Source organism: Bos indicus, chromosome 6 (assembly GCF_029378745.1).
Source record: "Bos indicus isolate NIAB-ARS_2022 breed Sahiwal x Tharparkar chromosome 6, NIAB-ARS_B.indTharparkar_mat_pri_1.0, whole genome shotgun sequence".
Taxonomy (NCBI): domain Eukaryota; kingdom Metazoa; phylum Chordata; class Mammalia; order Artiodactyla; family Bovidae; genus Bos; species Bos indicus.
The window spans coordinates 26,317,673-26,330,890 of record NC_091765.1 but is presented as its reverse complement, the minus strand read 5'-3'; the positions used below and the strand labels follow the sequence as shown (position 1 = coordinate 26,330,890).

At 40.0% G+C, this 13,218-nt stretch overlaps 1 protein-coding gene across 2 annotated transcripts in view; it reads left to right on the top strand.

Moving 5' to 3' along the window:
* The window catches only part of METAP1 (methionyl aminopeptidase 1), a 54,813-nt gene extending 45,563 nt beyond the window's left edge, over positions 1-9,250 (top strand). For both annotated transcript variants that reach the window (XM_070791168.1, XM_070791169.1), the window contains 2 exons: positions 875-940; positions 3,621-9,250. In XM_070791168.1, the coding sequence (XP_070647269.1) occupies positions 875-940; positions 3,621-3,784 (230 nt within the window). In that variant the 3' untranslated portion in view covers positions 3,785-9,250. The remainder of the gene's footprint in view (positions 1-874; positions 941-3,620) is intronic.
* The last annotated feature ends 3,968 nt before the right edge of the window (positions 9,251-13,218 follow it).

Here is a 13,218-nt window from a genome sequence, read left to right as displayed (position 1 = left end):
CACCTGGTGGTCAGGCAGAGAAAGTGCAGCCATCCGTTCACTGATGCTCTTACCAGCTCTTGATTTTTATTCTGAAAGTTAACCTGTTCTCCATTTTTGAGATTGTCTAAAAAGACCTATACCTCTTTCAAATTTTTGGCCTTTTTGGGGAGATGGCAAATCTGGACACTAACAGTTGAGTTTCTCATGATGATCCTTAAAAATATATATTGGCAAATTTGGACAAAATATGAGGGAGAAATGGAAATTTTGTTTCCAGTAAAAAAAAGGAATAATCCTGCCAGCATTAAAAAAAAAAAAAGTAGGTTAGTGCGCAGGGGCTTTTTTTCCCTTTCCAAGATAAGACAGTTTACAAAACTTTCTAAAAATGGTACAGTTGTTTCCGTGGGCTGTGCCCTACCTCCACCCCCATATCCATACCCACTCCTGTCCCAGCCAGGAGATGCGCAACTTCTGGCATAGTCTGAAATATCTTGTTCTCCTTTATAGTGTGGTACTTGGATAAGTATGGAACTTCGTTGGTTATATAATTGCTATTCTAACCCTGCTATAACATAAATGGAGGTACTTTTGCTTTCACAGAGTGCTAACTACATCTGAAATCCAGTCTAGGGCATCTCTGTATTTTCCTAGAGAAAACAAGCAAAATGAAGTATGCCTAGGACAATATCTGCCCCAGAGTAGGAGGTTTTCAGAGCCCCCCTGTTTGCTGAATGATCTGCTTTAAGAAAGGGGAGTCAGGAGAGGAGAAATTCATTAATATAAGAATCACTCATGGGAATGTAAGCTGTGTACTTTTTCCAGGGAAGTGTTTAACAATATGCTGTAGGTTTTTTGCTGTGTTCTGAGATTTTTTTTTTTTTTTTAATTTCAGAAAATAAAGCAGTTGGAGTGATGAAGGCTGGTCATGTATTTACAATTGAGCCAATGATTTGTGAAGGTGAGGAAAAAGGGATGCCGTAACATTCTGTAATTGAATTTTTATTTACGTTTGGTTACTCATGATCAGATTAGTAGTCTGCTCGATTTTGCTTCATTTCCACTCCCCCCGTCTCGAACTCGATTCAGTATCATGTAGAGAACCGAAAATTGTAATGGTTGGCAAGAAAGCGGTACTTTCTCCATGGTAATTCGTCTGCTGTGAGTAGATGCTGAAGTACTTGAGTCCTGGTCCCTTTTCATAAAGCTTCTGTCAAAGGATGTATTGTAATAATTAGTTGCCTCCATCAATCAAGGCCGTGTGGAAACTGTTGCGTGTCTTGGTGTGGGTGAGAAAGAGGGGAGAAAAGGAAATTAGAGCCTTTTTTTTTGAGGCAAACACAGTTATTTAATTCTCCACAACCTATGAGGTAGAGGTGCTGTCCCCATTATCCATGAGAACAAACTGATTTTTGAAGAGGTTAAGTGTTCAATAACTTGCCCAGAGTCCCTTAGCTAGTTACGTAGCAGAACTTGTGGGACTCTGAAGTCATGAGCTGTCCTGCCTCTTCAGGGTCTGCACTTTGGTCATCAGGTGCTGCCATCAGACAACTGCTGTGGAGAAAGCCCAGCCCAGACATGCTTTGCACTGGCAGTTTTATGTCCCTGCAGTCGTTGGTCGCTGTGACAGGCGCATGACAGCCGTGATCTGTGTCACGATTCGCGCTCTCACTGAGGCTGTCGGAGTAATAACCGGGGCCTCCTTCACCAGTTGTCTGTTGAGATTAGGGGATGCAGAGGGATGCAGCAGTCGTAGGGCTCTTGCGTCCTGTCCCCTGTGTTAATGGAGTCCCCTCAGGATCCTTCCAGTCTTTTATAACCTAATCTTGAGAGTGATAGATACCCCATCACTTCTACCAGGTTTTCTTCCTTAGAAGTGAGTCACTAAACCCAGTCCACACTGAAGGGAAGCATTGGAGGTTGTTTTAGAGGCTGCCTTCTTAACCTGATCCTTAGTTCCCTTTTCTGTAAGATGCAAGTTACAACCTTTATCTTTTATCTGAATGCCCGGGGCTGTGGTAAGAATTAAGTGAGATGGTTTGTATGAACGCAGAGTACCTTTAAAGGGCTGTACAAGTGTAAGATACTGTTTTTGTCACTCCCCAGAAGAATGATGACCCCGCATAAGCAGTTGCAAGATAAGTAAGTATGATGGCAGAGAAAGGCAAGGACAAGGAGAGGAACGTGTATTTTGGAATCGTCTGCCTACAATTTGGGAGACCCAGGTTCAGTTCCTGGGTCAGGAAAGTCTCCTGGAGAAGGAAATGGCAATCCACTCCAGTATTCTTGCCTGGAAAATCCCATGGACGGAGGAACCTGGTAGGGTACAGTCCATGGGGGTTGCAAACAGTCAGACATGACTGAGCGACTTCACTTCTTCACTTCCAAGTGGTGTTTCCTGGAGTAAGCAAATAACATTGTGTTGAGCTGGTTCAGGTAATCATCAAATTATACCAGATATACTTCAGTGTAACTAAGCTGGGCTAAGTCTCAGCTCCATAGTGGAAAGTGTCTTAATTCGAAGAGGAATTTTCTCAGAACAGTAGTCAAATATATTTGACTTGACATTTAGTAAAGAATCTGTTTTAGCAGATAACAGTAAAATTAAAGAAGTATTAATGTCTTAAATCCATTTGTGAAAAGATCATTCATTACATTGAAAACTATCTATTCACTCATCGTTAGATGGTTGACAAAGCATGAGTTAACTTTCTTTATGCTGCCTCATATTTTCTTCTTAGACCGGGATTTAATGTTGCAGAAGTAGGTTACCTCACTACTTTATACTCTGGGATTTGTCTGAGGCAGTAAGATCTAATGTTTGGTAAAGAGTATTCAAAATAAAGAATATTACTATTATTTTTTAACATCTAATTTGGAGACAGGAACATCTCTGTATGCTTTTTTAGTAGTGTCTGGAATTGTAGAACCTTGTAATTCCGCTGCTGTCTTCCCTGCCCTACATCTCACGCCCATTTTCTCCTCTCATTTTCCTTCGTCTCCCAGCTTCTTTCACTGTTATTTCCTTTCTAACCCATTCTGCCTCATCATAATTTTTAAATTCTCTTGCTAAACTCCTGTTTCTTTCTCTTTGCCCTGTTTCTGGTTACAGGGGCGTGGCCTACAAAAATTTCACAGTATAATCTGTTCTCACCATTTATGTGCCTGCCATTTAAAAGTTACACAGGAATTAAATGTTATCATAAAAGTATAAAAAGTTATCTTATTTCCTTCACAATATACACTGGCTATGGTTTAGTCAGATGCCAAAGTTATATCAGGAGAGAGCTAAATTCTTTAATGCAATCCTGGGATGAGTGGTAATCAGTACATTTACAAAAAGGAAGCTGAGTGCCTTTATTTTGGAAACAGCATCTTCATTCAGTAGTTGAGAAGTATACAAAACGTGAAGTTGTAAAATTTAAACATATTATTGCTTCATTGAACTAAAGACCAAAATGAAGTTGGAAAGGCTTTAGCTTAAACAGATGATGTGTACACAGGAATCTTAATAATGAATTGTAAGATTAATTTTCTGAGCTACCCAAGGATAGAGGGGCACGGGCAAGTACACTTCCCTAGAGTGTACTTAGAAAAAGGACTGAGTGGTAGAATTAAGAGATGGTGTTTGTTCGTTTAAGGCGGATGGCAGGATGAAACCTGGCCGGATGGCTGGACGGCGGTGACAAGAGACGGGAAGCGGTCTGCCCAGTTCGAGCACACTCTGCTGGTCACGGACACTGGCTGTGAGATCCTAACCCGGCGGCTTGATAGCGCGCAGCCTCACTTCATGTCCCAGTTTTAATTTCCCCCAAGACGGCACATCTCAGTTATACTTTCTGGCTGTACTCCGCATTTTATTGAGAGTACAGAATGGAAGAGGAAATTTTTTTATTACTTGTTTTGTTTTGACTATCGATAAGGAAGGACTACAACATCTGACATGTGTCCTCAAGAACTTGTCTTGGGTCTGAAAAGGTCAAGAAGAATAAAGGAAGCATTTCTCAACTCCCCTCCCCCCCGCCCCACACACAGATCTCTGCACCCGTTTTTCTTCCTTGCCCTTTGAGCACTTTTACTTAAACCTGCTTCTAGTTGCTTCTGTCACTGCCACCGCTGGGCCAGCACCGCCAGCTGCTTTCCAGGTGAGTGCTGGAGAAGAGAATCCTTGAGACTTCTGCGACATACGTTGCTCCCGATTTTTTTTATTATTATGTATGTGTGGAAGTATATATGTATACATTTTAAATTCCATGTATGTAATTACTGAATACTATGTGACCTGGAGTTTGTACTGATTCTTCCCTGATGGAGTTCTGTGCTGTGATAAACGGACCCATCGTTTGCAGTGATTTAATTCCCAGCTGGAAATTGGCTTCCCTCCTTGCCCTGCTAATTATTGACGCTTATAATTGTGCATAAGAAAGCACTCGGTCAGTGAGACCCTCCAGTGTGGGCTCTGTGTGAGTGAATGTATGGGGCAAAATCCACTTTGGACAAAGGTTATCAGGTTTTTAAAAGTCGAGTTTATGGCAGAAACAGCTGTGTTCCAAACAGAAGCTGGCTGTTGCAGAGAATGACGTTTTTGTAATACATTGCTATTTCAGACCTCTGTTTGGTCATGATGGGAGGAAAAATGCTCCCTTCCCCTCTCTGTCCTACTTCAAGGGCATAACCTTGGAGAGATACTCAGAGAAGGCTGGAGGCTGCCCTGTGGAAGTTGGGGAAGAGACAGTTCTGAAGCCTCTCCAGCAGGGAGCAGAGTCTGGAAGTGCTAACGTCTGGTAAAGCTGGTGGTGGGGCGGAAGGACGTCTCTGGAGGTTGGACAGTTCCCTTGGAGTAGGGATGCGCTGTCCTGGGTGTGCTGAAGTCACACTTCTCCTTTACACAGTTGGGAACCTCGTTAGAAATGACCTCCGCTGCCCAGCATCTGTGCTCCTTTCAGTAGTTCAGTCCCAAATGGGAGAGTATCCATGAAGACAGATCAAAGTCATTGTCATTGGAGAATACTTGATTACCGGGTATCTGGAAACTGTATGCGAAGATAATTGGATTACACTGACATGTCACACTTGTAAGAGAACATCTTTCCCAGAGTGCCTCAGACCTTTTTTGCTTTAAAGGAATCACGATAATGTTTTCATTACTTTTTATTATTTTGATGATTTAGTAATGTGGCTGAATCTGGTATAGACTTTTGGGGGTATGTGTGTGAAGTTTTTTATCAAACTGTAATATTTGTGAATGGAATGCCTTGCAATATAAATGTTAATATAATATGTAAAGGGAGATTAAAAAGTTTGATTATTCTGCCACGTGGTCGTTAACTTTGCTGCATTTTGTTTGGGATTTTAGAAAGAAGTGGTGGGAATGGAGTGGCTGATTTCACCATTTAAAAAACTCATGACGATTTTAGTAAAAATACTTTTTAATGTTGAATGACTGTATAAAAATTCCAGTCCTGTGTTTAGTTCAGCAGTCTACCAGTAGTATTTGACATGTAACCATGTGTCTGAGAGTTGTTTAAGACAAAGATTGCCACACTGGTAGTGCAGCATTTTATGTACTGATCATGGAGTTTGTGGTGTGGGCTTAGTCAGTGTCTACTTTGAGAAAACAAGCTCAAGGAAAAAAATCTTGGTGGGATGGTTTTTTGTTGTTGTTAAAACACCACACTGGTGATGATGCTTTCTCGGTTTGGGAGATGTAAAAACAGCATGGGACTCTAGTCTAATTGTATATGTCTAATTACAAATGTTTACTAGATTTAGATGAATTAACATCTAGGGTAGTTTTATCATTCTGCCAACTTCTCAAAATGTCAGTGTGTTAACTTTTTCTTTTCTGTATTATCTTTTAAAATATTTTTTTTCCCCTACCAGTTGTTCAGCCCCCTTTTAATTATAATTTAGAAGGGAAACATGTTTGCATTTCATCTTCAGTTTCTGGCTTTTGGTGACAAAATGTGTAAAGGTGAATTAGAACCCATTCACCAGCAGTCTTATATTACTTGTCACCCTCATGTCTAAATTGATAGGAAGAAGATGTTTAGGAATTTGCCATCTTAGCTTGACTTCTCAGTTTGTCCTGTCTTCGCTCTGGCTTTTCACGGAGTTTGATTAAATTTGAGACGGATGTTCCACTTTGCTGAAGCCCCCAAATTGTGTCTGTAAGCTATTTCTGCCCCCTTCCCCCAGCCCACGTTTTTCTAACTTCCAGCTTTTAATTTTGAAGATTTTTCGAATTTACAGAAAGTTGATAGTGCAGCGAAATACCCATATACCCTTTCGTGCATTCAGCAGTTGTTGCTGTGCCTCGTCTCTTGATATAAGAAGCATTTTTCTTTGGAGAGGAATGGCATCGTACTTTATCTGTTACTGTCGCAGCATCTCTTTTAAAACGTAAGGACATTTCCTACACGATCATTGTCACACCCAAGGAACTGAATATTCAGAATTGTCTGTATAGTACACATTCACACCTGAGTCAGCTTTCTCCAGAGTGTTCTTTTTTTAAATGCAGAGTCCAAACCCATGGCATTCAGTTGTCATCTGTAGGTTGTTTTTTTTTTTTTTAAACTGTAGAACCTTTTCCACCATTTTTTGATCGCTTATGAAACTGACACTTGAAGAAGTAGGCTCCCCCCAACTCTGCCCACTTCTTTTTGAGTATCAGCATTAGCTTACTGATTGTTTCTAAAAGTGTTGGTCACTCTAAATGTTCCATGTTTGGCCAGTGGAAGCACCTTTAAGCTTATTTGTGGGTCATTTTGCTCTATGCCTATCAGTCTTTGGGCATGTCCTTGCTTTTCGCCATATGTTCTCAGTTTGTCTTATACTTTTCCTGCCCCAGACTGGGAACTGGCTGCTTCTCCAAGGAGCCCTGGTTTCTCTTCATGAGGAATGGCATTTGGAAATCAAGGTCTGGGTACTGCTGGGGTGTTAATTGCTCCTTGGCCCTTTCAGGGAACAGAGCCAGGAACTGCATTTTTTATAAATTCATGTTGATGTATGGCAAAACCCATCACAGTATTGTAAAGTAATTATCCTCCAATTAAAAAATTAATTAAAAAATAAATCATGAATTCATTCTGATACTTTGATTTCAAATTTAACACTAGTCTTCCTCACCCTTCCCTGTTTCATATTTGTATTTTCCTTCTCCCATAGTGAGAATTTTGGTTCTGAACAACACTAATATTTATTTGCTTGATTCTACATGACATGTAAAATAATTTCAGAATTACAACACCAAAATCACTACCAACAATCAACCTAAGTGCAAAATTTGTGGTTGCTCCTATTCTTGGAACATATCTCACTAGGAGGGTACTGGTTTAAAAGTTAATTGAAGTAATTCGTTTTGATTCTGCTGTATTCTAAATTTCATAAATCATGTGTGTGCTGCTTGTTGCTAAGTTGTGTCTAACTCTTTTGCAACCCCATGGACTGCAGCTCGCCAGGCTCCTCAGGCTCCTCTGCCCATGGGCTTTCCCAGGCAAGATACTGGAATGGGTAGCCATTTCCTTCTCCAGGGATCTTCCTGATCCAGGGATCGAACCTGCATCTCCTGCTTGGCAGACAGATTCTTTACCACTGAGTCACCTGGGAAGCCCATAAACCCATGAGCTATTTTTTAATAATAAATGCAGTGAATCTTGAGGGCAACATGCTATAGAGATGGTGGAGATATTTTAGTGGTCTCAGAGTTGGAAACACTGGAATTGATTGAGATAGTGTGATCTACGATTTTGTCTACATCTGATGGTGTGTGTTCTCTAGCTACCAGAGGAGCAAATTGTACCGCTTGTAATGTGGATATTTAGCCCATTTTCTAATAGACTGGGAAAAAACATCTGGACATGGTTTAAGGATATGGTTTTACAATACAGGCTGCATTATGCTGATATTCTAGAAGTTATTAACATGTTTTGCTTGATTTAGAAAAATGAACATCTAAAGAGAAGCAGCACAGGCTCCATTTACTGAAATTCTGTGGCCCCACTTAGTCTCAACTCAGAAGGGTAGGCAGCCTTCTTACTCCTTTTGGTGCCAAGTGTTAAAAAAAAAAATGTCTTGCATTTGGTTATCTTACAAAGGAAAGGCGGGGGTAAGGTGGCCTTGGCGACCTGTTACCTGCTGCTTTTCATTCTGGGGACTTAAGTGAGCAACAGCAGAGCTGTCTGTATATGGTAATTCTATTATATTAAAATATGTGTCAATATTGCCAAAAAAATGTGCTAAAAACCAGTTTATGTGGAGCACTCAGAAGGCCTTCCTGGAAAGATTTTCACTTACCACTTATGTTAATAGTTCAAAGTATTTTAAATAATCTCTCTTGTGCATGTCCAGCCTTTTTACTGTTGCAGAGCTTTTATAACTGTTGTGACTCCTGGGTGCTTGGCCCTTCCTTTTACTAGTACTCCAGACTCCTCACCCCACTTCCAACAACAGACACATGGCAGGGTTTACTCCCACACGCGTGTAGGCACATTTGCATCGTGGTGTCACAAACTCCCAAGATCAACAAGCAGGACACCAGGGCTGAGATCTCTAATTTTTTAAACTAGTTGCATGGCTTGGACAAATTTCCATCTCTTTAAGGAGGTATCCTATTTGTGCAATGACACAGAGCTTAGCAACTGTTTTATTCTATATATAACGTGACTAAATCAAATTCACTTTATTTTAGTACTTGGGTCAGAGGTCAACAGAAAATTTAGAGTAGAATTTTTTCAAACTTTACCAGTACATCTGAGCCCTGGGTGGTTCTGAGGAAACAAAATAGACAAGGATAAGAACTGTTAGTATTAAGATGTAGATTTGCAAAAAAAAAAAAGCAACAGGTATTTGAAAGCAAATTTCCACTGTTTCATCTAGATCTGATTCTTGGTCATCAGGACTATTTCAGCCCCTGTCTAGAGTCAGGGTAGTTCTGTGGTGAATCAGCACTCCTTTCCTGAAGGGAGCATGTGCCTATTAGCTCATCTCAGTGAATTCTGTTATGATGTCTGGCTTGATAAAAATCTGTGTGCAGTAGAAATCAGTAAAAAGCCCATCTCCCCACCCCCAAGTAAAAAGCCCATCCCATCTGCTTTGTTCTTATAAAGTTCCACCAAAAGAAATCTGTATAATGGAGGACTTTGTATGTACTGGTTCACTGTGCCAGTTCACTTCATAAATTGTTTCTTTAAAGATATGATTTTCTTGTTATAGTTCTATGCACTTATTATCTGAGTAACTGTTTAAATATACTTAAATGTTTTCCAAATATGGTTTGTGGTGTATTTTTTCTAAAGGGTATTTGCTGACAAAGAGTCTGATCTTGCACATTAATTGAAACAAAATTGGTTGAGTAGGTCGTTTTTCCTGGGTCACACAGTATCTCTAGGGCCAAAGAACTGTTAGTTACTCGAAGGCTTTGATCATCAGCCTACTTGGGAGACTGGCAGCCAAGCAGAAGATGTTGTAAAGCATTCTGCACATGTAAAATATGCTCTCTTTTCCCCAGGTCAGCAAAACCTTTGAGAATCACCAGCTACATTTACTTTTGCTTTGAAATGAAAGAAATGGAAGTAGCATTATGTGTAGCCGTTTTTAAGTTGTACACACATTAACTAGCTCCATGTAACAAAGTTTGGATATAATGCAACTTGTCCCCTCACCTCAAAAACCTCATCATTCCACACATTCTACTTTATATTAGTCCCCTGTGCGTGTAATAAAGACCTTGTTCAAGTCAGACATGCCTATGTATTTTACACCCTGTTTTTCACAGTGAACATCCCTAGGTGGGTTAAATAGAAAGCAACATAGCCCAACATGCTGAAAATGGAAAAGCTGGTAACATTTGAAAAATGCCAAGTATATGAGCATTTTCAGTGAGAAAAAGCTGTTAAAAGTTGGTAGTATTGTAAAATTTTAGATCCTTAAAAATTGTTTTTCACTAGCTTTCATAAAATATACAGTGGAGAGATTAGCCATTTGTGGTAAACTTATATACCATTTATCCAATAAAGCAGTTTAAACTTAAAAAAATTCCCAAGAATACTTTTAAGGTGGCAGAGTTCTGATTTTGAACAGCCAGGGTTAGTGAATGTTTTTCAGCCCTGTGTTGTCTGTGTTCTTCCAAAAACTATTTGGTTCCACAATATACATAACAGCCTAGATGCCATCCAAGAGGATGTATTGAAAGGATCTTAACAAGAAATACTTTAAACCTATAGTCCCATGATCCAAGAGCCTTCATGGTTATACTGGTTCCTTCAAAGAGGCAACTGTGCTTTCATCCAGGAAATGCTCATACCTGTTAAACTGAATTAGCTGGCTCAAGACTATGTACACTTCACTGTGACAGAAATGAAAAGTAAACTTCCTAATTGACCAGCTACAAGAATTGGGGTTCCATTATTTTACTATCTTAAAATTGCTTTACTTTCTCATATTGGTGAACGTAAAATGTTTGCCATTCTCATTCATGTATAACTCATGAGTTATACATGAATGAGTGGAAGAATCTTTTAAAAGAATTATTAGCTCTTCTCCATTATTACCCTCATATGTTCTTTGTTACGGCAATTGCTTAAGGCAGTAAAATATACTTTATTCCTGGAAGGCTGAGCTAAAACAAACCAGATGAAAGTACATTTCTTAGAGCTGGGGTAGACGCTAGTTTCAATTTCCTCTTCTTCCAGTTTATGTAGGACAATAGGTTAGAGCCCTTTGGGCCCCTACTGAGTCTCTAGCCCTCTAGATAAAATGAGAGAAGCTATACTGCTTTGTCCTTCAAATGCACCAAAGATCCAAAAAGAAGTCCTGAACATAACTGCCATTTTCTATTTTCATTTTGGGAGCAATTAAGCCACATCAATCAGAAGAATAATTAAAACAAAAAGCACATGCTTTCAATTCAACCAAAGATATGTATATCAATGTCCTGATATGAAAACAGTCTTAAGATATATGTGGAAAAAATAAAAAGGCACAGAATAGTGTTAATTAGTATTCATTTGTATAAATTATATGTATACATGTTATTTCATTCATAGAAACTTCTGGGAAGATACATAAACTTATCAGTGGTCACTAATTTTGGGGGAGAGGGGGAAGTTTAACTCTTCTTTCCCATGTAATTTTCTCTATTTGAATGTTCTAACTCGTGCATGTATTGCCCTCATGCATTTATTTTTGTGTTAATGGATTACTGGGATGTTAAGACTATGCACCATTTTTGTTTGCTGCTTTATTCTGCTCAGGGTAAAGAAGCCTAAATGCTACTTAACAACAGCACCAGGAAAACACTGATAGGTTTGACCATACTAAAATAAAAAATTTAAAATATAGAATATATTAAAAATATAAAACTTGCAAAGGATTGGCATCTAGAATAAAGAAGTCTTAAAAAGAACCTGAGCTACGTTAAGTCCTGAGACCAGGTGGGTGTGTGATCTCACCTAAATGACTGTGGAGTCAAGTCCCAGTGAGAGTTGCACGATTTCAGATATTTTGTACAGCACAGGGAAATACAGCCATTGTCTTGTAATAACTTTTAGTGGAATGTAATCTAAGTCAGAGAAAGGCAAATATCTTCTCATGCTTGACGCCTTTACTTCCTTCCAGCCCCCTCCTCTCCTGGACTTTTCCTCTGTGTGCCTTCTACAGAAATGGATCCATCCTCTGCCTGGGTTTCTTCAGTCTGGCACCTCCGCTCTGTATGCCCAAGCCTGGCAGGCAAGGAGCAGAGAATCTTCTGGTTAGAGGGGAGGGGAGAAGAATGTTGTCAGTACACTTAGATTTCTTTTTTCACTTTGACCACATAATCTTGTCTTTTCTGAGAGTTGATGAATAAAGGTACTGAAACCATTTACCTCAGATTGGGACTTGAACCCATGTGCTGGGACTCGAACCCAACCAAAACCCTGCTTGGGACTCGAACCCCACCAAAACCTCACTTGGGACTTGAACCTACCTGGCTGGGACTCAAACCCAGTAAAAACCCACGGTACCTGGTTTCAGGACCTAATGAAGCTCAGAAGAAAAAAAATACAAATGACCAAAAGAATGAAAGACTTCGGTAATTAAGGGAAATGCAAATTAGTCATTTCATACCCATGTGATTTGCAAAAACTGACAACCACTTTGAAGAGCACAATTACACTCATCTCAGATGCTAGTAAAGCTCAAAACTCTCCAAGCCAGGCTTCAACAATACATGAACGTGAACTTCCAGATTTCAAGCAGGTTTTAGAAAAGACAGAGGAGCCAGAGATCAAATTGCCAACATCAAAAAAGCAAGAGAGTTCCAGAAAAACATCTATTTCTGCTTTATTGACTATGCCAAAGCCTTTGACTGTGTGGATCACAATTAACTGTGGAAAATTCTGAAAGAGATGGGAATACCAGACCACCTGACCTGCCTCTTAAGAAACCTGTATGCAGGTCAGGAAGCAACAGTTAGAACTGGACATGGAACAACAGACTGGTTCCAAATAGGAAAAGGAGTACGTCAAGGTTGTATATTGTGACCCTGCTCATTTAACTTATATGCAGAGTACATCATTGAAGAGGAACTAAAGAGCCTCTTGATGAAAGAGGAGAGTGAAAAAGTTGGCTTAAAGCTCAACATTCAGAAAATGAAGATCATGGCATCTGGTCCCATCACTTCATGGCAAATAGATGGGGAAACAGTGTAAACAGTGTCAGACTTTATTTTTGGGGGCTCCAAAATCACTGTAGATGGTGATTGCAGCCATGAAATTAAAAGACGCTTACTCCTTGGAAGGAAAGTTATGACCAACCTAGACAGCATATTCAAAAGCAGAGACATTACTTTGCCAACAAAGGTCCGTCTAGTCAAGGCTATGGTTTTTCCTGTGGTCATGTATGGATGTGAGAGTTGGACTGTGAAGAAAGCTGAGCGCTGAAGAATTGATGCTTTTGAACTGCGGTGTTGGAGAAGACTCTTGAGAGTCCCTTGGACTGCAAGGAGATCCAGCCAGTCCATTCTAAAGGAGATCAATCCTGGGTGTTCTTTGGAAGGACTGATGCTAAAGCTGAAACTCCAATACTCCACCTCATGTGAAGAGTTGACTCATTGGAAAAGACTCTCATGCTGGGAAGGATTGGGGGCAAGAGGACAAGGGGACGACAGAGGATGAGATGGCTGGATGGCACCACCGACTCGATGGACATGAGTTTGAGTGAACTCTGGGAGTTGGTGATGGACAGGGAGGCCTGGCA